The 21,705-nt window shown below is 50.1% G+C and overlaps 1 protein-coding gene across 1 annotated transcript in view; it reads right to left on the bottom strand.

Moving 5' to 3' along the window:
• CAPN13 (calpain 13) overlaps nucleotides 1-21,705 on the bottom strand; it is a 66,880-nt gene that overhangs the window by 19,647 nt on the left and 25,528 nt on the right. The window contains 11 exon segments of the mRNA XM_061210872.1: nucleotides 259-317; nucleotides 412-469; nucleotides 3,805-3,855; nucleotides 4,216-4,258; nucleotides 5,304-5,494; nucleotides 5,496-5,510; nucleotides 7,643-7,654; nucleotides 11,495-11,637; nucleotides 13,752-13,897; nucleotides 14,935-15,009; nucleotides 19,023-19,108. Coding sequence (XP_061066855.1) covers nucleotides 259-317; nucleotides 412-469; nucleotides 3,805-3,855; nucleotides 4,216-4,258; nucleotides 5,304-5,494; nucleotides 5,496-5,510; nucleotides 7,643-7,654; nucleotides 11,495-11,637; nucleotides 13,752-13,897; nucleotides 14,935-15,009; nucleotides 19,023-19,108 — 879 coding nt within the window.

Consider the following 21,705-nt stretch of genomic DNA (forward strand, 5'->3'; position numbering starts at 1 on the left):
AAATATCTATCAGTACGGTTCTTGGCACGTGGTAGACGCCTGATAAGTGGTAAGTTTTGTTATTGTTGCTGTGGTGGTTCTGGAGAGCGAGTTGGTACAGAATCCCCAGAAGCCCAGGCTCTCTGGTGAGCCCTTAGAACCAAGAAAGAAAATAATGTGAGAAAAGTGTTCCCCAATGTCCTAAATAGACCACTGGGGAAGCCCACGGAGCAGACAGGCTCTTAGAGCTGGGGGAGGGGGGACGACTGCAAAGGATACATCCATCAGAGCCACAATGCTCCGGCACTCATCCCAAGAGAATGTGTCCCCTGGAGGTCCTGAGGGGGAGAACAGGAAGGACTGAAATGTCAGAGAGAGTGGCATAGGACTGGCGTGGCCATGCGGATGGGGTTGGGGCCAGCAGGTCCTTACCTTTTAGGAATTCCTGGTTGAGAAGTCTCTGAACCTGGGTAGCATCAATGTCCAGCCCCTGATCCAAAAGAGGAAGGGATGCAGGAATCACATCAGTGCCCAGGAGCAGAGGGGCACACCTGCCTGACTGTAAAAGCACTGGGATTTCTGAGCACTTAGTTCCCATCTCACCTTTGCCATGAAGGCTTCCCTCCCTCCCTCCCTCCCTCCCTCCCTCCCTCCCTCCCTCCCTCCCTCCCTTTCTTCCTTCCTTCCTTCCTCCCTCCCTCCCTCCCTCCCTCCCTCCCTCCTTTCCTTCCGTTTTTTTGGCTGCACGGCATGACTTGCGGGATCTTAGTTCCCTGACCAGGGATTGAACCTGCACCCTCAGCAGTGAAAGCGTGGAGTCCTAACCACTGGACCACCAGGGAATTCCCATGAAGCATTTCCTGATTGCTCCAGGCCCTGGTGATAACTCCCTTCCTGAACATCTGTAGTGCTGATTACTCCTGACATTTGATACCTGGTGTGGGTCACCTTGCATTTCTCTCTTTATTCATTACTGGGCTGAAAGCTGTGTTTGCTTCCTCCCCACCATACCTGGCACTTGGGAGCTCCTCAGGAGAAGTATTGTTGAATGAATCAATTCAGCCCTGCAGGTGTGTTCCCCCATCTGCCTCCAGAAAGGAAGTGAGAGAAAACATGACTACAGAGAGAGAGAGAGAGAGAGAGAGAGAGAGGGAGTGTGTGTGTGTGTGTGTGTGTGTGTGTGTGTGTGTGTGTGTGTGGTGAGGGGAGATAAAAACACCAGGAATCCAGACTAAGACAAGTTGCTCTAATTGAGCACATAACTTACCATTAGTCTTCCCAGCCATGGAAGCAGAAAGGGAGACATCATGGTTTTCCTCGGATAAAAAACGGGAAGCAGCTGAGGTTGAGGGGAGAGAAACTTTTCCTGGCCTGAACTTCTGAAGCTGTTAACCGCCTTCACTTTTCTGTTGGGGACACCGACCAGTTTTTTGGGCAGCAGATTCCGTGACGATGTGACAGAGAAGCAGAACTGTTCTCCATGCAGCTGTCTCTTCCACCCAGCCTGGTAAAAAGCCGAGGGCATGATGGGACATCACCACCCTGGGGAAGCTTTTCCACGGGAGAAGGAGCTGGAGTGAGGGCTCCCGGCAGGTGGCTTTGTAGAGTGGCACTAGGTCAGGCGGAAGGAGGTGCCTCCTTGGGGTCTTCTGAGAACCAGCACCACACAGACAACAGATAAGCAGTCCCCAGGGTGGCCTCACCACCCAGAACAGAAAGCAAAAGCAGCCCTACAGTTTGCCCTTACTGGAGTCCTTTAGCTGGAAAAATTTCCCCCAGTGATGTCACCAGTGCAACACATCCTGCCAGCACCTGAAATTGGCCCTTAGGTCATCCCTCCAACGTCTCACTGGTTGGTTACGTCAGGGAAGTTGGTGTTGTGTGCCCGCCATCAACTCAGTTTTTTCCTTGAAAGAATGGTGGCACCTCACTATAAAAAGCAGTTGCCATGGTGAGGAATGCCAGCTTACATGGAGTCACAATGAGAATGTAAGCAGCTGTGGGGCACGGATCACATCCCCCACCCTGGGACAGCCCCTGACCTGGTCCCTGCGCCCAGTAAACACCAGAATGTTGGAAGAGATGAGGCTAGGAATGGAGATAAAGGTTGCCTGAACAAAACGCCCAAAGAATCGCACGTTGGCCTCTACCACCTCAATGGAAGATGCCTAAGGACTGATGCTTTGCTTTCTTAAAGCTGAGCAGAGTCTTGGAACATCCTAGGGTATTTGTTCATGTTTGCTGATTGAATAAATGATAGATGATGGATGTGGGCTGTCCCAAAGGCCGAGTGTGTCCTTCCTTTTCCCACAGGCGGACCCTGTGTTATGGTACCACCACCACTACTATGGCTGATAAAGGGGTACAAGAGATTGGGAGACAGGATAGAGTACATGGATGAATATTTTGCTCTCAACTTTCTTTTGAGGACACAGCCTCTGAGGATAGTTTGCAGGTTGTGCAGAATGATGCCAGGTTGGCCCTGCTCAAGGCTGTCCACCAAGGGGTGAAAAGAAGTTGGAGTCCAGTCTGGGTTCTACTCTCGAGCCATGCACCTTGGCACAAAGGTCCGTCTCTCTTCTATTCTAATTCCTGCAAAGGCCTCCTATGGGCTGCCAGTTACCCTCTCTGAGAAGACATTTGGTTGTTGTTTGGAAAAGTCCTGATTAGGGAATCTGTACCATTTATCATATGACAAATTATATTTTTTATTTCAGAGGTACAGGTTCATGGCCCACGTTGAGGATTTTGCCACCTGCCCCTGAAGGAAGCTTGGTCTCAGGTGTCCTAATCTGGTCCTGCCGATCACCTAGGGGAAGTAACCTTAGCTAGAGCATCTGCTCTGGGGAAGTGAATCTGCCTTAATTCAGTGCAAATTGATTGAGCACCTTCTCTGTGCCAAGGACAGTGATAGTTATTGGGGACACGGAATGCATACGATGTCATCCCTGCCTTCAGAAGCTCACAGACCGGGGACATTCACCATAGTAGATCCTGTTCTGCATCAAGTGAAGTGCTTTCTGAGTCAGCCCAGATGTGGGCCTGAATCCTGGGCTAGTGCTGATTTCAAGGAGGTTCATACTGAGCTGTTCCCTATAACATGTACTCTCATGCCAGCCACATTCTTCATCTCTCCTTATTTTTATCTCTGGGCCCAGGCTACCTCAATAACTTCCCTTTGGGCTGCCTCCTGGTTACCAATGCCCTGTTAGCCTTCTGAACGCCTAGCATCTTCCTGTCCTTGGACCCTGCCTGCCTGAGGCTGGCATGGTACACATGATCATCTATACGGCTTTCCGCTTCCCACACCGACATGATGACTAATGGTAAAAGGCCCATCGTGCAGAGCCCTTGGCAGCTGTTTTTTTTCCTGACAAGTCAAGGGGTTCTTTATAACGGCTTATTAAACCATTAAGAAAGTCCCCTGTGCACGTAGGTGGCTTGGTAGGAAGAAGGTGTTGGTGCTTTCTGAAGCTGGCCAGCTCCCAAGAGGAAGGATGCCAACGTTGGTGGGAGGTGGCAGAACAGGAGAAGGAAAGATTTCAAGGGGTATTGCCAATTGCTTGTTTAAAGACTTAAAAAGCTCACTCCCCTTTAATCAGGCCCTTCCTTTCTAAACTACACTTCACCCCAGATGTCACCGGGTGGGGCACACCGTCTCTCCAGATCAGTTCTGGACATTCAGGGAGAGAGGCTGACACGACCACCCATCAAGTCATCTTCCTCTCTCTATCCTGATAAGGACCTGGGAGAGGTTTCCTTCCCTCTGGCCCCTCCATCACCTGTCCTGTGTAGGGCCCCTCACCGTCATGCTAAGTACTGTACCTGCTGAGCGTATTTGTAGAAAATGCTTCGTTGGGAGCCATTTCTGGACGACTTGCCTGGATCTAAGGAAGAATAGCCAACATCAAATTTCTGGGGAAGGAGGCTGCCTGTCTGATATGGTGAGGGCCCAAAAACCTTCCACCTGGATCTGAGACAGAGGCTTCATCCAGCAATTGGATCAAACCTTTTTGGGGAATGGGAAAATGGAAATTTGTGGAAGGAAGATGGTTGGGTCCAGCCTGGCCTTCAAGGCCTGGTCTTCTCACCTCATCCCTGCCCCTTTGAGCCATCACCAGCCCACTGTGGTATCTGTGCTTTCATTGGTCAGTGGTGAGGCAAGAAGGAAGGAGATAGAAGCTCTTGGGGAGGGGACATGACCCAGTGAAGTTTGCCAACCAAGCCTTGCAGCACACTTACCTGTAGTGGTCTGAGGTTGAGATTATCGTCCAGGTTCCTAGAAAATCAGGGGGACAGTGTGACAAGGATGACCAGCTCACTATTCAAAGGAGGCTCACGCTTACATGTGGCAGGCACCCCTGCAGGCATTGGGCATCTATGCCAAGGACACACGTGGAGAGCCCTCAGCACAGCAAGCTGTGAAGTGGGCAGCCATGGCAGTCAGCAGACAGATAAGCATCGTGACCTCGTGTCCAGTCTTTCGGGTGGCCCTCCCCTGGTCTTCAAATCATTTTGTAAACTGTTCCTTTCACAACCAGATATACGTGTATCGTAACCCCCATTGCCAGGATGGCAAATAAGATTTGTCTTAGGTTCCAACTCTGAATGGTGGCACAGTGACCATCTGGCATGCTGGACTGAGAAGGCCTCGTCCATGCTCAGCTGTAAAGACTGCCATGATTGTAGTGATGTCTGCCTCGGGGCCAAGAAGACATGAGGTGCCCAGCAGGGTGTGTGCTTGTTGATCCCAGTCTTGACTGCCGACTTGGCAGTGAAGACCCTCCACCATCAGACTCTATCACTCAGGCCCATCTCTCACTGTCTCCCTGATGATGTACATCACATTCTGTCCACATTTCAGACAATTGCCGTGCATGCCACGTACCACCTTCCTGTGTGTATGGACCACATCGCTCACTCTTCAACGAGCCCCATGCTCACCCACTTCCCTGCTTCTGCTCATGCCTTTTTCCTCCACCTGCACTGCCTTCCCCTGGGAAACGCTGTTAGGTTTTCCATCGAGGACTAGCTCACATTCCATGTCCCCCAAGAAGCCTTCCTCTGTCCCTCTTGCCAGAAGGGAATCCCTCCCCTCTGTCCTCCCACACGACCCTGCACTTCCGTCAAGCAATGGCCCCATCCTGTTTGTGGTCTACTTATTGGTTCACAGACTTTCTAGCCTCCACTTGGTGTTGAGCTTCTTGAGAGCGGGGGCCGTGCTGTGTCCCCTGCTAACAGGGTGTGTTGCTGCACAGAATGATGCAATGTGTTTTTATAAAATTAAGTAGAATAAAACGTTTAGAATCCCAGAAGTTCTGTACCTGTCACTGTCTGGCATCTTTAGGAAGATTCGGAGCAAGAACTGAACTGCTTCTCTGCCTGCGGAGATGACCACCACATAGGTCCCAGGGCTCAGGCTGAAGCACTCTGTAAGGTTGCATGTGGTTTCAGAAACGATGCCCTTCTCAGCAATTCTGAATTTGGAAAAAAAGGTGGGCGGCAATCTCTCTCTCTCGGAAATGCTGGAACTGGAAGAGACGTGATGATGGTGAGAAACCCCCTCTGTGCATGGGCCCCAGCTACCAGGAGAGACCCCTACCTCCCAGACCCCTCTCCATCCACCAGAACAGCACTACAGGCCCTGAAAAGGGAGACACTGCTTACCCGAAATCTCGAAATGCAATAGAGTTCAGACTGTTATTTAATATAGATGCTAACACTACAATGAATGCGGGGAAATATGATACATGGTTTTACCTCATTAAATCTTACAGCATCCTGGGCTTCTGGGTTTATCTCTCTGCTTATATACAAAGACGAATCATGAAAACTAGTGAGATTGTTCCAATACTGAATTAATTCAGTAATTCAAAACGTAATTCAGTATTGGAATTTGGAGCCCCTAAAGTTCCCTCTCTCTGGACCCTTTTGCAAAGCACTCCTTGGACCCCTGCAGCACCGCGGGGCTGCAGTCCTTTCACTCCCTCCATTTCTTCCTTCCAGTAAAGCTCTGAAATGCCTTCTCACTGGAGAATAATAGGCCCTGATCATTTTCCTTTTATTTCAATATTTTCTTAGAGATAAAACAATAAATATCATGCAGTTCCTATTACCGGACGTCACATACACATTACATGATAAAAACCCCTTACTAAATAAATTTTCCCCAACACAATTGAGACGGGGATTCCATTTAGAATGGTCACGCAGCATGAAATGATTGCTTGTGAGCTCTGCCTTGGGGGGAAACAAGGAGGCGGGGAGACGGTCTTTTCAAGGGGTGGGGACCAGGCTGGGCTGCAAGCTGAGGCTACTGTTGCTGGTGTGCAGCGGGGCGCTGGGCAGAGTCTCCAAACGGATGCTGCTGACATTATCAGCAGCCCCAGTGTCTTTGGAGCCTGACTTGCTTGGCCCTTTCTGGCAAAAGCAATGATGACATCAGTTATTCCTCAGAGAGTCAGCACTGTTTGTGTGTGTGTGTGCATGCACACGTGTGCACATGGGGAGGCACTGTGTACAGATGGGTGTGGGCTTTGAGCCTCCTACAATCACAAGACCTGACCCTCTATTTCTAGGGATGTGGCTCATGCCTTTTGTTCGATCAAGTCCTCACCTCGTGCTCCAGGTCTGGGAACTAGAACCCTGACTCGTTCCTTGCACCTGACTGCTTCCCTTGAAGCCCTTCCAGAAGTTCTCATTCCATGACTGGTGTGCTGAGAACCAGAGTTGGATCCTAAACCCAGCTCTGTGGCTGGGCCGCCGCTGTGACAGGCAGACCTCCTTGCTGTCTGCTTTCTGCCTGGGCTTCTGTGTATCCCCTGCTCAAGGACCACCTGTCCCAGCCTCTGTCTCCCTGTTGGGGGACGTCTGGAAGGCCCGAAGGAGCTTCCCTGGACCTGCCAGCAGGCTGCAGTCACCACCTGTTGGCTGTGGCTACATCCGGCTCCCTCCCTCTTCCCTTCCATCCTCTTCCTGGCACATGTACCTCCCCTTGGGCAACAGCCGCATCACAGAGTTCACGTCTAAAGGGATTTGAGTGCCTGTGAGGTTAGGTTTCCCAAACTCCATCTTTCCTTCTCCATCCTTACCCACATTTTGGTCACCTTTCACCCATGCCAAGCCAGAATATTTACTGGCCGGGGGGTGGGGAGGGGCAGGTGGTAGGGGGTGGTTGGGAGGGTGGGGAGGGAGGGTGGTGGCGGTGAAGTGGCTGTAAGAAGAGTTGGAGGATGTGCCTTGAACTTGCATTTGCATTGCATGCATCCTGGTTGTGGTGGGTTTGGGGGCTGACAAAGAATACAGGAGGCTAAAGATCCACCCCCTGCCCCACCAGGGACCCATGAGCCCTGTCTCTCATCTTAAAAGGAACTGGCAGCATCAATCTTATCTATCAGGGGCCAAATGCTTGAGGATGGTTTCATGGCTGCATTCCCTCTGGAACGTCAAACCAGAGAACAGCCTAAGGGATCCAGCTTTAGACAAGGACAGCTGAAATATTCCCTGCATTGTTGACCTGTTTGGAAGTTCTAAGCTTGTACCTATTACAGGACATAGCAAGACTGAATTGGCAGCCACGGAACAGCGAGAGGCACGTTGAGGTCAAGGGTGTTGGAAGAGGCGTAACAATACGGACAGACGGCAGCAGGGGCGGTGGCCATACCTGATAGTCGATCTGAGGGAAGAGAAGAAAGGCAGGTTCAGGAACCCAAACTAAAACCCAAAGGCGAGCAGATCTGAGCAGCCTGGCTCAGGGCCCTGCGTTCCTTTTTGTTGCACTTTCAGCCTGTTCCCTGGAACACCTGGGAGTGAACAGGGACCATCACTCATTCTCTGTGCAGAGCTGTGACAAAGGAAACCCAACTGCTGTAGGGAGCATGAAGGGGAAAGGAAATTGAAGGGGGAGGAAGGTGTCTGAGAAAAGGAGACTCTCCCTTTCTCATCTCAGCTTGGTTACTCTTCACAGCAGTGATGATAAAATTGGAAGGAAAAGAGACAGTGATGGGAACTGGAGGTAAGACAGAACCTGGATCAAATGTAAATTCCCCAGAGTTGGAGCTCCAAGGAGAAGGAAACTGTTATTCCATCAGACCACTGTAAAGCATGATGGGAATTTGTTCTAGCATTCCCCTCCTCCCCATCACTGTACCTCAGTGTTTGTAGGGATGTATGTTTGTGTCTGAATGCGGAAATACCTATGTTTCAGTCTGTCCATGTTGCATAAGGAAGCACTGAAGATGCAGTCCCATTTTTAAGCCACTTCATGGTTTGCAAAGTATTTGCATGTAATGTGTTGAGTTGTCACAGTAATCCTAAGCATATGCTAGGCTCCTTATTTTATGGGTGTGGAAACTGAGGCTTTGCAGTCTCAGTAGCAGAGGTGAGAATAGAGCAAGCTGTGTTGCTTCCTTTGTAATTAATACCCACCACCTCCATGCACTGTCTTCCACAGTTGGCATGGGTTTCAGTTCTATCCCACTGCTGATCCTGGGCTCCGCTTAGGTATACAGGCCATTTGATTTGCCCGGGAAGACTTATCTGGAGATCAGGAATGAGCTGGAAGGGAGGTGGAAAGTTCCAGCCTGGGGGAGGATGGAGCTTATCCATCCTTGTTCTTTTTCTCTGTCCTGTCTTCTCCCTGCCTATTTGTACACCACCTGTGTTTGGTTTGATGCAAGGCAGAGCAGTGCTCCCATAGCAGTTGGAGAGTCACAGGCCCATGCCAAGGTTGAAGAAATGTGTGCAGCTGTCATCTGGGCAGCGCTGTACCCGTGAACACCAGTAGAGCCCTGGAGTCTCCGAGAGCCTAGTTGCTGGCACCAACATAGCCTGTTTCTCAGCAGAACTGTGAAAGGAACCCAAGTGTCTCTTGAGTTGTCAAGGTCTGGACTGTTCTTTGGTGTTTAACTCAATCAGGATCCTGCAAGATCCAAGGGGATCTCCAGGGAGCCTAAGGAGGTCACAGGTCTGCATGCCCCTTCAGCAAAATGGGCAGCTGAGAAATAAGGTACCTCTGGCTGAAAAGTAGACAAATGGGCTTGGCAGCATTTAAAAAAAACAGATATGATTACAATATTGCCAGGGCTCCTGAACTGTAAAGACTTTGGGCAAATCAGTAAACACAAGGCTGCTGTGTTGCTCGGCTCTGGGGCACTAGAACCATAGATGAAAATATGAACAGCACCCCTAGTTTTTGTGCATGGGGGGCAACCTCATACCCTCTCTGGACTTCTGTCTCTCATTAGGAAAGGGAAGAGCTGGCTGAGATATTTTTAGGAGTCCTGTCTGGTTCAGGACTTGAATTGAATTGTTCAATCCCTGCTGGTAGACCAGATGTCTCAGTCCCTTCCTAGCCCTTCCCAATTCCTTTCATTTTGTTCTTCTCAGAGGTGAGATTAGGGGACTCTGAGGATGAGGATCCTCTTAGAAGGTACATGAATCAGTTGGGATCCTTGGCAGAAAACAGTGGAAACTAATCCAGGGTGGGGTGAACAGGAGGTCATTTATGGGAAAGATAAATCACAGAGTCAACGGGAAATCTAGAGAATGCAACTCGGAAGGTGGGCAGGAATGAGAAGAGGTGGCTACACAGCTGGACACCACCACAGGATCTGCCTGCATTGCTGCTGCTGGGCACAAAGATTTGCTGCAAAGAATCCCTCAGCTGGTCCTAGCTCCTTTAGTTACTTCCTCAAGACTCAAGGCCCAGAGTAACCAAGAACATCTAATTGGACAAGCCTGGGCCACAAGTCTACCCCTTTGCATCCAAGGGTTGGGGAGAGGGAATATTTGGCCTCTCTGACTGCTGCAGTGGGAGACTAGGCCCTGCCTTTCACCAAGGTTCCCCCCCCACATGGAAAGGGTGTTCATGTGCCTAGTGATGATGAAAATGACAACTGTCCACTACTGCATCCTTAGGAGATGTTCTTTGATAGTCTCAGCTGGTTTGCAGAACCTCAAAAGTATGGTGCTAAACCCCAACAATTTCTTTTCCATTGATTTCATGCAACTAGGATGTAGAAGTGTGCTCAGAGAGAGCAGAACCCAAAGGGTTCTCCTCCTTCTAGAGCCAGAAACATGTTTTTGTTTGAGCTGTGAGCACCACCAGAAAGGCAAGTGCCTATGTCCTGCTGAGAGCCCTGGTCCTGGGACCACAAGTTCTGGCATCAGGCACTCCCCTGTCACCACCCAGCTGCACCTTGGGCAGGTCATTCACGTTCTCTGACCTTTGGCTTCCACATCTATAAAAGCAGGGGTACTGGGGTTTCTGAGACAATGAATGTGAACATGTTTGGAACTCTGAAGTTCTCTATCAGTGAGGCCTTCATATTAGAGTGAACCACAGCCAGCGCACAGGACTGTTTCAGGACCCAGGAGCCCTGCCTGTCCATGAGGGGGCTAAGGCCCTAATTGTGAATGTTGCCTTAGTCTCAGTGAACATTCCTGGGATCCTTCCTAGAGACGCTGTAATCAGAGCTCCAGCCACACAAGTGATGGGTGTGTTTGACTGAAGGCTCGAGGGACATCTGGCACCCAGTCCCCAGCTCTGCCATTAACTCTGACTGTGCCACCTCACGTCCCTGGGCCTCAGTTTCTTCACCTCTAATATGCGGATAGGGGATCCCAGCATTTGATGGTTGCACGATCTTAGTTATCCATGTTCGTGCAGAGAGGCTGTGGGGTGTATGATTTGAGAACCCTTCACTTTATCTGTGTGATGCATTAAACTATTTGGGAAGGAGGAGGGAGCACAGGTATCAGATTTTCTTTTGTAACTCCTTTCTTTTGCATGGTATTAAAAAAAAAAAAAAAGGAATTCCCTGATCACCTACTCACAGTTAGGGTGTGTGCAGGTGAGTGTGTGTGTTGGGGGATGTGTGGCAGGATGGCCCTTTAGGAGCTGAAGAGCTGGCTGAAGAGCCATCAGAGGGGAGGGGAGTCTAGGTGGAGAGGAAGACCTGGCCTTGGATGAGTGGCCAAGCAGATGCTCGTAAGCCAACCATGGAGCTTTGACCAATTTTGGTGTAAGCATAAGAGAAAAATGTACCTCCCGGCTGTATACCCAGGATTGTTTTTTTCCTTAAGCTCCTCCCAGAGTTTAGCCAATGATTCTCAAACATTTCTGTGTATAAGCAGTCCCTGGGGAGCTCATTACAATACAGATTTTCAGGCTCTGTCCATGGAGATTGGGACTCAGAATGTTTAGGGGTGATCCCAGGAATCTGCACTGTTGCAACAGCTGGTCTTGGACCAGACTACTTTTTAAGGAACAAGCATTAGAGCCTGCACTAGGAAATGCTGACAAGTGACAAGGGCAGGAGGTGTGTCCCACTGTAATCTTCTTTGTCTCAGGTTTTCCTGCAAATTTACAGAGTTGGACCAACTGAACTCTATCACCCTGTGGGTTTTATTTCTGAGTCTGCAGCTGGGTGAAATCTCCCAGCCTAGCTGGTTGCTTTCTCCAAGATGTATGGAAATGTCCTCAAAGGGCAAGCCCAGAAGCATGCTGCCTTACCTTGAACACCTCGGACTTCACTGGAAATGTCCTGTCTTTTGCCTTTAAATTTTGTGGCATGACAAAATTGAAGGACACGATGACATTGTTGTTTTCCATGCTTTCTGGTAGAGAGAAGATGTACTGCATGTCCCTCTGGGGTCCTACATGAAAAAGGGCAGCTCTTCTCTGGCGTTCTAGGATGGGACCGTGACCACTTCAGAGAGCCAGTTCAATGGGTTGTGATGGAAACTCTGGATTTGGGCTAATAGACCTAAGGCCCGGGTCCCAGTCCCCACAGTTACTAGTTGTGACACAAGCTTCTTTATTTTGTGAGCCTCAGTCTCCTCCTCTTAAAAATAAGGAGGGAAAGTATAGTTCCTACTTGGTGAAAATGTTTCTTACACTGTAAAGTTGAGGGCTATTTTTATAATAATAAGTGGAATTCCAGAGGCCTCAAGTATGCATTGGTGACAACCACGGAGCCATGAAATGATGTCAATCCCCCAAGCATCAATGGAGACAGAGGAAGAGAGGCAGAGAGATGGCAATTCATAGAACTCTGCTACCCAAGAGTCCTCACCAAAGCCAGAGGGAGACAACTAACGTGAAAACCATTAGATTTAAATGCATGAGAGATCGGGGACCACTTCCCTCGTGGTCCAGTGGTTAAAAATCCGCCTTCCAATGCAGGGGAGGCGAGTTCAATCCCTGATCGGGGAACTAAGATCCCACATGTCGCCAGGCAACTAAGCCCGCGAGCCATAACTGCTAAGCCCACGTGCCTCAACTACTGAGACCACGTGCCACAACTACCGAGCCCACACACCACAACTAGAGAGCCCACGTGCCGCAACTACTGAGACTGTGCACCACAGATAGAGAGAAGCCTGCACACTGCAACAAAGGGCCTGCGTGCTGCAACGAAAGACCCGACACAGCCAAAAAAAGCAAAACAAAAAAACACAACCAAACGCATGAGAGATAATGTATGAAAAATAAATGAAGATGAGTCAAGCTAGAAATGAATTAACAGACATCAGAAGGTTGGGGTACAATTGGGAAGCTCTGAAAGGGGAATAGGGAGACATAGAGACCATCTCGGTCATCGGCTTTTTGTGAGGATCAAACAAGATGACACACTCAGGTGCACTTAGCAGCACAGAGCAGGTGCTCGCCGGCTGCCTCCCTTCCCTCTCTCCCTTGTAAGGAATTACTAAAGATGGCACCAATGTATAATTTTGGTCAGTTCATCGATCTGCACTAATATCTGGGGGTGTTGGCCCACAGTCAGACCGGTGCAGCTCAGGAAGATGAATCAGTAAACTTGCTGCCCGAGCGACTCGGTGGTTTCTTAGAATCTGTCCGTGGTCTCCTGGTGACTAGGTTCTCTGACCAGCAGAGTGAAGAGCCTGGAGGCGTGGGGTCATTCAAGCATACCATTCTCGACAGGCTGGTGCCAAGGAGAGGGAATGCACACGTTGAGGTGCAAACACACACACACACACACACACACACACAGAAACACACACGCACAAATATGTTGTTTGCATAGTTTTCCTATCCAGGATGTGTGAGCACACTCAGGTTCACCTTCAGAGGGTGATATTTCACTCAACCATGTCACAGACGGGGAGCCGGAGGTGCAGTGAGAGTATGTCACTCACTCTCTTAAAATCACATCAATAAGAGTCATCTCCCGGCAGCCCAAAGACAGGTTCTGAGGTGCCCACCTCTGGGATCTCAGTATGGTGCTGCAGGATACATCAACCAACATGGGCAGGAATATGCTCCCTGATGGCTGGATGGTGCTTTGTGGCTTCAAGGGGCAGATAGAGATGACTAATTCCACTATGTACAGTTGGGGAGACTGAGGACAGAGAGACCAGAGTCACAAAGCCAAAATGTGGCAAAAACAATGGTTTAACCCAGGCCCTGACTTTTGTCCAGTGTTGTTTTCATAGCTCTCCCAATGTCCTGGATAATTACTGAAGAGCAGTGGGCCCGTTCGACTCTTGGGAGGTGGGTGGAGGTTAGTAGAAGGACAGTGGGAAAGCAAGAAAGCAGGGGATCCACACTGGAGATTCTCCGGCCCCCTCCTCCCTGCCATCAGCAATCATTTCCCCTGGAGAAGTATAGCTGTCCCTTTGGGCTGACAAAGTCCTCTTCTTCTTCAGGCTGATGGTCTAGAATCGAGGGCCATTGAGAGCTGAAGCTGGGATAGGGCAAAGGCTGGCAGCTTCCCATCTGGCAGAATAATTACCAATGTCATAACTACCTTCCACATTTCCTGGAATTAAGTGGTTCTTAAACATCAGTTGGGACCATCTTTCACAGAGTGTGTTTCCATGGTCCAGGCTGATTGGAACTTGGTTACATATAAATAGGCAGAAGAAGTTATCTCGGAAATCTTGACATGACATCCTGTTATAAAGAGAGACACATCACTTAATGACCATGGGTTTGTCCCATAACATCACCGTACCTCTGCCTGTCAACTATAGTATCCATTGATTTACCACTGTCCTACCCAAAGGCCAGAGCCCCATTCTGGTTCATTCGTGGTCAGATACACTTCTGATGTCTCCAGTGGTTGGGAGGACAAGGACAGAGTCAAATTATGAGTTCTTCAGGTCCCTCTCATGGCCAGCAAGATGACTGCCAGTCTCTTTCTGTTCTGGGTCCTACACACTGCTAAGAAAATCACCTTTCCCTAGGGCCCTTTGCCAAATGCACTGTTGGGGTCTTATCAGAATACAATGGATTCAACACCTAAAATCACACCTGTGATTAAAGTTGTGATACTGGAAATATTCTTCCTCCTAATTTATATTTGTCCCTCTGATTCTTAATTACTTAGACCCAGTCTCTTTTTCACACATGCTAAATTTTATTTAAGTATGTCATTGAATAAACCAGACAACCCTTCAGAGAAATGTCCATCTTATCCTTTAAGATGTGAGCATAGGGCTGGGGATGTGTTGTAAAACATCTAGTCCTACATAGCTGCTGGGTAATGACACCGATGTCTCACCCAGAACTCTAGAGTCAGGGCTGGGAGATTAACCCCCATGTTCCTCTTCTGCGATTCATGCCAGGAAAGACTGTGGCGTTCCAGGGCTCCAAAAAAGATGGCAAAAGAAGTTACAGGCATGATAACCATGCATCCTGGTTTCCAGGAAACTGTTGGTTTCAAAGCTTTGGTGCCAATATTCCCTTTTACCATTAACATCTCCTGTGAGTTCTAACATTTCAGAGAGGAAATACCTTTCAGGCAAAGAGAGAACACACAATTTCCTTTTCAAAGCTTTTGTGTCTTGGTGGAGAGAATAGCCTCCTTCTACGTAGGTCTCTGAAAAGTGAATCTTTATTCTCACAAAAGTTTAGGGAAAAGGGTGGGGATTGAGGGTTTGGGCAATAGTTAAAGATTTAAAATCTAATTTTGAAAAAAGAGTAAGTACCGAAACTCGCCATCATCCTTATTCTCATACAGTTGGCTTTTCCGTTGGTCGTGAGTTTCCTGCCACTCCAGAGACCTGGGCATGGAGAGACAGATGACAGGATGAGACTTCCTAGGATGTTTCATCTCAACCACACGTGGCCCGACAGGGGCCCTTTGCACAGGCCTCCAGTAGTTTCTGGGTGCGAGTGGACAGTGTCGTTCTACCTGGTGATTCTAAGCTGATGTCTGCCAAGCTGTCCCCCGGCCCCATCTTCTTTCCTGAGCTTTAGATGGATACATGCTATGGTCCACTCCTTGTCTCCACCAGAGCCCCACCGTGACCTTGAAATCAACGTATCCCAAAATGTACTCATCCTCTGCCTCCTTCTATTGCCCAAGTGAGAACATGAAGGGTTATTCTCTCTCATACCCTCCACGTCCAAGCCATCACCAAATATTAATGATTTATTGATTCTACCTCCTAAACCCCTCTCAAAGCCATCTAATGATTTCCATCCTTATTGCTGTTTTCAAGTTCAAGAACCCTCATCTCCTTCTTGGACTTCTCACCGGTCTCCTGGAACTCAGTCCAGCCCGCTTTCCTATTCATACTCCACACCTCCAATCAAAACAATCTTTCTAAAACAGAAGTCTGGTGAGGGCACTTCCCTGCTTAAAACACATCAGTGCTGCCCTTTTACTCTCAGGATAAACTTCAAACTCTGAAACAGAACTTGGCCGCTGCCTACCTCTCCAGGTTTACCCGACCAGCTCCCTGTCCTCCCGCCCTTGAACTGTACACTCCAGCAATAACGAACATCTTCGTTTCCTTAGAAATACCTGTCTGTCTGGTTGCAGTGGCAGCACCCAACCCCGACCCACCTTGGCCTTCACCATGATGCTCCCTCTGCCTGGAATACACTTCCTCCTTTCAGTCCTATAACCCAATAACTTTTACTCATCTTTCCTCCTAAAAGCACTTCTGCTGGGAAACCTTCCTTGTCCCCCCTGTGGTGCCCTTCCTTTGAGCCCGCATGGCACACTGTACCACTCCCATCTCAGCACTTAGCACCCTGTGTTACTAGTGCTTGTTTATTTCTTGCTGTCCCCCATTAGACTCCAAGTGCCATGAGATCAGTGACCTTGCTCACCATTATATTATCCATCACAGGGCTTTAACACAATGCCTTGGCACATAGTAGGATGCCATATTTTTTTGCTGGCTTAATTAATTATTAAAGCTGTCTACTTCATTGGGATAACGTGTTCCAGAAGCTAGTCCTAGAGTCTGCGGTGAAGGAGGAGACCTCACAGGCAGAAGGGAGCATCTGTCACTTCCCAGCCCACTCCTGAAAGTGGAGGCACATTCATAGGTGACGGGCCCCCAAGGCACAAAAGTGTAATGAGATCCTTCTCTGGGACTGACTTGCATGGAGGGCCTGGGTCACCTCTGTGCCGGGAGAGCAAGGCAGGGACCACTCAGGCTTCTGGCTGCAGGCTGAGCCAGTCAGATGTGTTACTGTAAAATGGCAATTTTATAATTAAGTGATAATTACATTTTCTGCAGTGTATAAGGGAAAATAAATGTAGTGTAAATCAATACACTATTGATTCATGCAAGTTTGTCTTTAAGTGTGTGTGATTGAAATTTCCATTATGGTTGAGATTAGACCACCCGCCCTCCCCATCCATCTCCACTCCTTAAAACGTAGGGAAGGGGCTTCCCTGGTGGTGCAGTGGTTAAGAATCCGCCTGCCAGCGCAGGGGACACGGGTTCGAGCCCTGGTCTGGGAAGATCCCACATGCCGTGGAACAATGAAGCCCGTGCACCACAACTACTGAGCCTGTGCTCTACAGCCCGTGAGCGACAACTGCTGAAGCTCCCGTGCCTAGAGCCCATGCTCCACAACAAGAGAAGCCACCGCAATGAGAAGCCCGCACACCGCAACGAAGAGGAGCCCCCGCTCACTGCAACTAGAGAAAAGCCCGTGCGCAGCAATGAAGACCCAATGCAGCCAAAAATAAATAAATAAATAAATTAATTAATTAATTTTAAAAAACGTAGGGAAGAAATCGACCAGTGCACGGAGACAGTGATGATGCGGCCATATCGCTTCCTTCCAGCCTGGTTGCTGGTGGGGAATGGTGAACCTCAGCTGGGGTATGTGATCCTCCAGAGTAGGTGTGGAGGGTCCATCCCCCATCCCTGCTCTGCACACTTCTCCTCCCTGCTCAAAGGCCTTTGTGAACCCCCATGCCTGTAGGTACAAATCCAAACCTCTCAGCTGGCACCAGGCTCTCTGGCTCCAGCCCCCGACACATCTCCCCCAGGTTCCTCTGCCTCAGGCCAGCTTCTTGGCCCTGAACACACTACAGATGTTCCTGGCTCAGCGCAGCAGCCGACACTTCCCGCCTACCTAGGGATGGCTTCCAAAGTGAGTCATAGTTTTGTTTTGGTTGAACTCCAGTTCAACCCCATTCATGAAGCTTTCCCTGAACAGGCCCGCCCATGGGAAGCTTCTCTTCCCTGACCTCTGGGGTCCCTTATTGCCTTCACTGGTCATTTGATCTTTAGCCCGGGGGACGTGGGCAGAACGTCAGCTGACGTGAATTTCTTGCCTCTTCTACTCAAGGGGGCTGTGCCTCTGACATCTGCCCTTCCTCCACTCCTACTGCAACAGCCAACCCTGAATCAGGGATTCTGGCTAATCGGATCCCCCCCATCGGGCCATACTGGGCAGCTTGGGGTGATGATTGGGAAGGAGGGCCATGGATATCCCCAGGGAGGAAGAAAGGACAGAGGCAAGATAAAAGGAGAGAGTGCGGCGGGGAGTAAAAATATTGTCCAGTGGTTCGTGGTTTTGCAATTTCATTCCCCTTCTGTGCGGGAGGAGGGGATTCAGCTGCCCTGCTCTCCAGGGGGCATCTGAGGGAGGTCACACCCAGGTTTATTCTAAGAATTCATGTCTCTCCCTCTCCCTCTCCCTCATATTCCTACCCTCCAGCCCCACCCGTGCAGGCACCTCGGCTGTTGGGCACCGCCCAGCCTGGGGCATCAGGCTCAGGGCAGGGACAGGAGAACTCTGCATTCGCCTCCAGAACACGCTTCTCCCTGTATTGATTTCCACCGCTGGCTGGGGCCTGTTCGCTTGAACGCAATGTATTTCCTTTCAGATCATGTTCTCCCTCGTGCTAAGCTGCCACGGCTGGTGAATGTGTCTCGACTCTTTCCGTGGATCTAACACAGGCCCTCAGAGACCTGCGGGCAGGCTGGGCCTCGCTGGCTGCCGAGAGGAGCCAGTCCCCTGTGGCTGGCCTGCCATCCCTCTCAGGACTGCCATCTCGTTCCTAGTCAGCAAAGGGGTGGGGACCAGGGATCAGTCCTCCTGGCAGCTGGGAAACACCAGCCCAGCTCTCCAGGAACTACAGACCACACAGCGGGGGCCCCATAGGTCAGCTGGGTCAGCGAGCAACTGCCTGGGACACGGCCAGCAGAGGCATCTGAGACCCACTTAGCTTTGTTCACTCCTACCACCAGCAAGGCATCGGCTGCTTGTGGGAGTCTGGACCAATAGGGCAGGATGGATGACGCAGGTGGACTGAGTCAAAAAATCAGCCAGATCTTTGCCTCAGCTCCCCAACTCCCCCTAGAATGAAGTCTTTTCCATCCTGATGACATGGCATCATCTGGATCAGAATCCCATGGGATCCTTTTTATGGAAGGAGACTCCTTCTCTCCATCTCTGTCTGCCAAGTAGAACTTGACTCCTGCCCTACCCTACCCCTCTTTTAATTTTGTACTTATTCTAGGTATATGGGTTCATCGCTCAAGACTGTTCCCTTCTGGAGGACAGACACTGTCTCTTGTCATCTGTATGCATCCCACAGCACCCACCCAGCACGGTGTACTTAGTCCAGAGTACACAGCAGGTGTTTAAATGATGCTTGGTAAATGGCATCACGGGAGTGTGAGTTTGACTGAAAGTCACACACAGATGTGAGCTGGACAGACCTGCAGTGAGATCCACCTGCTGCCCTCATGGGCCAGAATGCTCTCCAAACACCGGGTCTCCATGAAGGAGAGAGAGAGGTTTCCAAAAGCCATACCTGTCACTCCTGCGCCCTCTCCATTCGCTCTTGCTCCAGGGGTTCCACAGGTGGATAAGATATTCCCGGCCGCTCCTGTACTGAATCTGCAAAGAACAGAAAAGGAAAACTGTCAGTGTTCTCCAGCAAAAGTCAGCAGAAGGGATATGAGTGCAGCTGCTTTTCACCTCCAAGGACTAATTTAACTTCTGACCTCATCTGGCTGCAGCCAGGAAAAAAAAAATGGAAAGGAAAAAAAATCAATGTCTCTGCCTGTGTGGAGTCGGAATGAGACCGAGGAGAAAACAGTCCTTCTTTCTGTGCAGCACCTTGAAGGGCAGGTGCAGCTTCCTCAGTCTGTACGACTGCACCCTAAAACCTGCGCCAGCTGAGACAAGAGCAGATAAATAGATGGTGCCATGGGCTGCAGAGGCGAGATCTTTATGGGTCTCCAGCCTCCGCCACGCCCTGTCACAGCCGGCATCTCTATTCCACTCAAATAGCTGTTTCCTTGCTGGCGGCCCCTTGGGAGCTGTGCTGGGGTCTCCACAGCACTGTCCCGAGCAAGGCCAGTAGGAGGCTGATTTGAGCAAGACAGGACCTTTGAGGCCTGGGAGTGGAGCCCTCCTAGCCTGCAGCCCCGGGGTTGCACCCGGCCCCCCCGGCAGCCTGCCTCTGTCAGCGAGCAGGGCATCCCCGTGGCCTGAACCGTTCCTTCCTTCCCCAGGCGATCACATCATCATCTGTCCCACATACAGAGGCTGGCACACTTGCTCCTTCAGACCACTGAGGCCAGAGGGCAGGACTGTTTGTTGAAAAGTTACAACAAAACAATCACAACCCTTTGAACTTATGTTCCTGGATCCAGGAGGCCTCCGGCTGGTGAGAGGAATTAAAGCATGATTGAGTTGTAGCGGCAGTATTGATCTGTGCTAATGTTGTCTGAGGAGACAGAGGCCTGGATTGGTGAGGAAGGGGCGGACTTGTTCACTGATTCCAGGTCACAGGAGAAAGTCCTGAGTGGAATATTCCCACGTGGAAAAGAAACCCGTGTGTGGAGGCAGGGCTTGGAGACAGGCCTGGCTGAGTGTGTGACGTGTACTACGGCCTTCAATCCTGAGGTAGATATTCATGTAATCCTCGTCTTGCAGAGGAGACTGAGCATCAGAGAGGTTAAGCAACTTTCCCAAGGCCACAGAGTAAGTGGCAGAGAATGAATCCTGACCCCAGCCACTGTGAGTCTCCAAAGCCCAGGCTCTTAATTTTGGAATTGGGAGTGGATAAAGGATACAGCTGCTCCAGGGCCCAGCTCATTCTCACATGTGGACGAGATCCTGACCTTGCACGTAAACCCTGGGCCAGCACGTGATCACCAGTAGGGCAGTGCCATGAAGGAGCGATGTGGTCAGACAAGGGCCCAAGAACCCAGCTTGGGTATGGTTCTTTTCTTGTCTACTTCTGTCTAGCTGACACTGCAGTGGAAGGTACTCTTTTAATGCCACAATGGGATGGGGGTGCCCCTCTCTGCCCCCCACCAGGCACCCCAGGCTTTGCACACAGTGTATTATTAACTGCCAGCACGTGACGGAGCCCATGGAACAGGGACGTGAGAAACGGTCGCCTGGTGGCCCAAAGAGCTTAATGAGCCACCCTCAGTGCCTAAGGGACAGTCAGGGGCTCAGGCAGGCACAGGGGAGAAGAGTGGCCAGTGGCTGGAAGGGGCTGAGAGCGGGGCTAAATGAGGCATGCAGAGAAACACGTACCCCCTGGCCCCGGGGAGTCACTGACCCAGCGAGGTGCATGGTAAAAAACGCCAATTTCATTTATCTTGCTGTCTGTGTCCCGCCCAGAGGGTGGATGTGCAGATTACAAAGCACACTGCATTTATGGGCTGGATTAATCTTAGCACTTGTGGTCAGAGTTATAACCTCCTCTTTCTGCAGGAAGAACCTGTAATCAAGTTCTTGGGCTCTTGTCTGACTGTGTCACTTTTTTTTTTTTTAAAGGAACTCCTTTAATTATTTATTTTATTTATTTATTTTTGGCTGTGTTGGGTCTTCGTTTCTGTGCGAGGGCTTTCTCTAGTTGCGGCGAGCGGGGTCCACTCTTCATCGCGGTGCGCGGGCCTCTCACTATCGCGGCCTCTCTTGTTGCGGAGCACAGGCTCCAGACCCGCAGGCTCAGTAGTTGTGGCTCACGGGCCTAGTTGCTCCCTGGCATGTGGGATCTTCCCAGACCAGGGCTCGAACCCATGTCCCCTGCATTGGCAGGCAGATTCTCAACCACTGTGCCACCAGGGAAGCCCATGTGTTACTTCTTTTTGACAGTGCTCTGTTGGTGATCACATGGGCCTTGGCCAAGTGCCTCAGGGGTAACCTTCGAGGCCAAGGTCACAGCTGCATCTGAGAATGGGCGGGCTTTCTTGCTTCACTCTCCTGGCTGCTGACTGTACCCTGGCCCTGGTCAGATCTCTCAGAAAGGGTGCCAGTGGGAAGAGGTGATCCAGGTTACCTAACCTAGGATAATAATTCCTTGAAAGTATTCTCTTGAATGCAAGTTGCAGAGGCAGTTAATTGTTACTCCTAGAAAAAAAAAGGTTTCATGGCTAATGGTAGATTAAAACCAAGCTGTACTTATATTGTTAATACAGGCCTTCTCAGAGCCTTTAAAATGTTAATATCCAAATACTGCTTTCACAGAGCAT

The sequence above is a fragment of the Eubalaena glacialis genome, chromosome 14, assembly GCF_028564815.1.
Source record: "Eubalaena glacialis isolate mEubGla1 chromosome 14, mEubGla1.1.hap2.+ XY, whole genome shotgun sequence".
Taxonomy (NCBI): Eukaryota; Metazoa; Chordata; class Mammalia; order Artiodactyla; family Balaenidae; genus Eubalaena; species Eubalaena glacialis.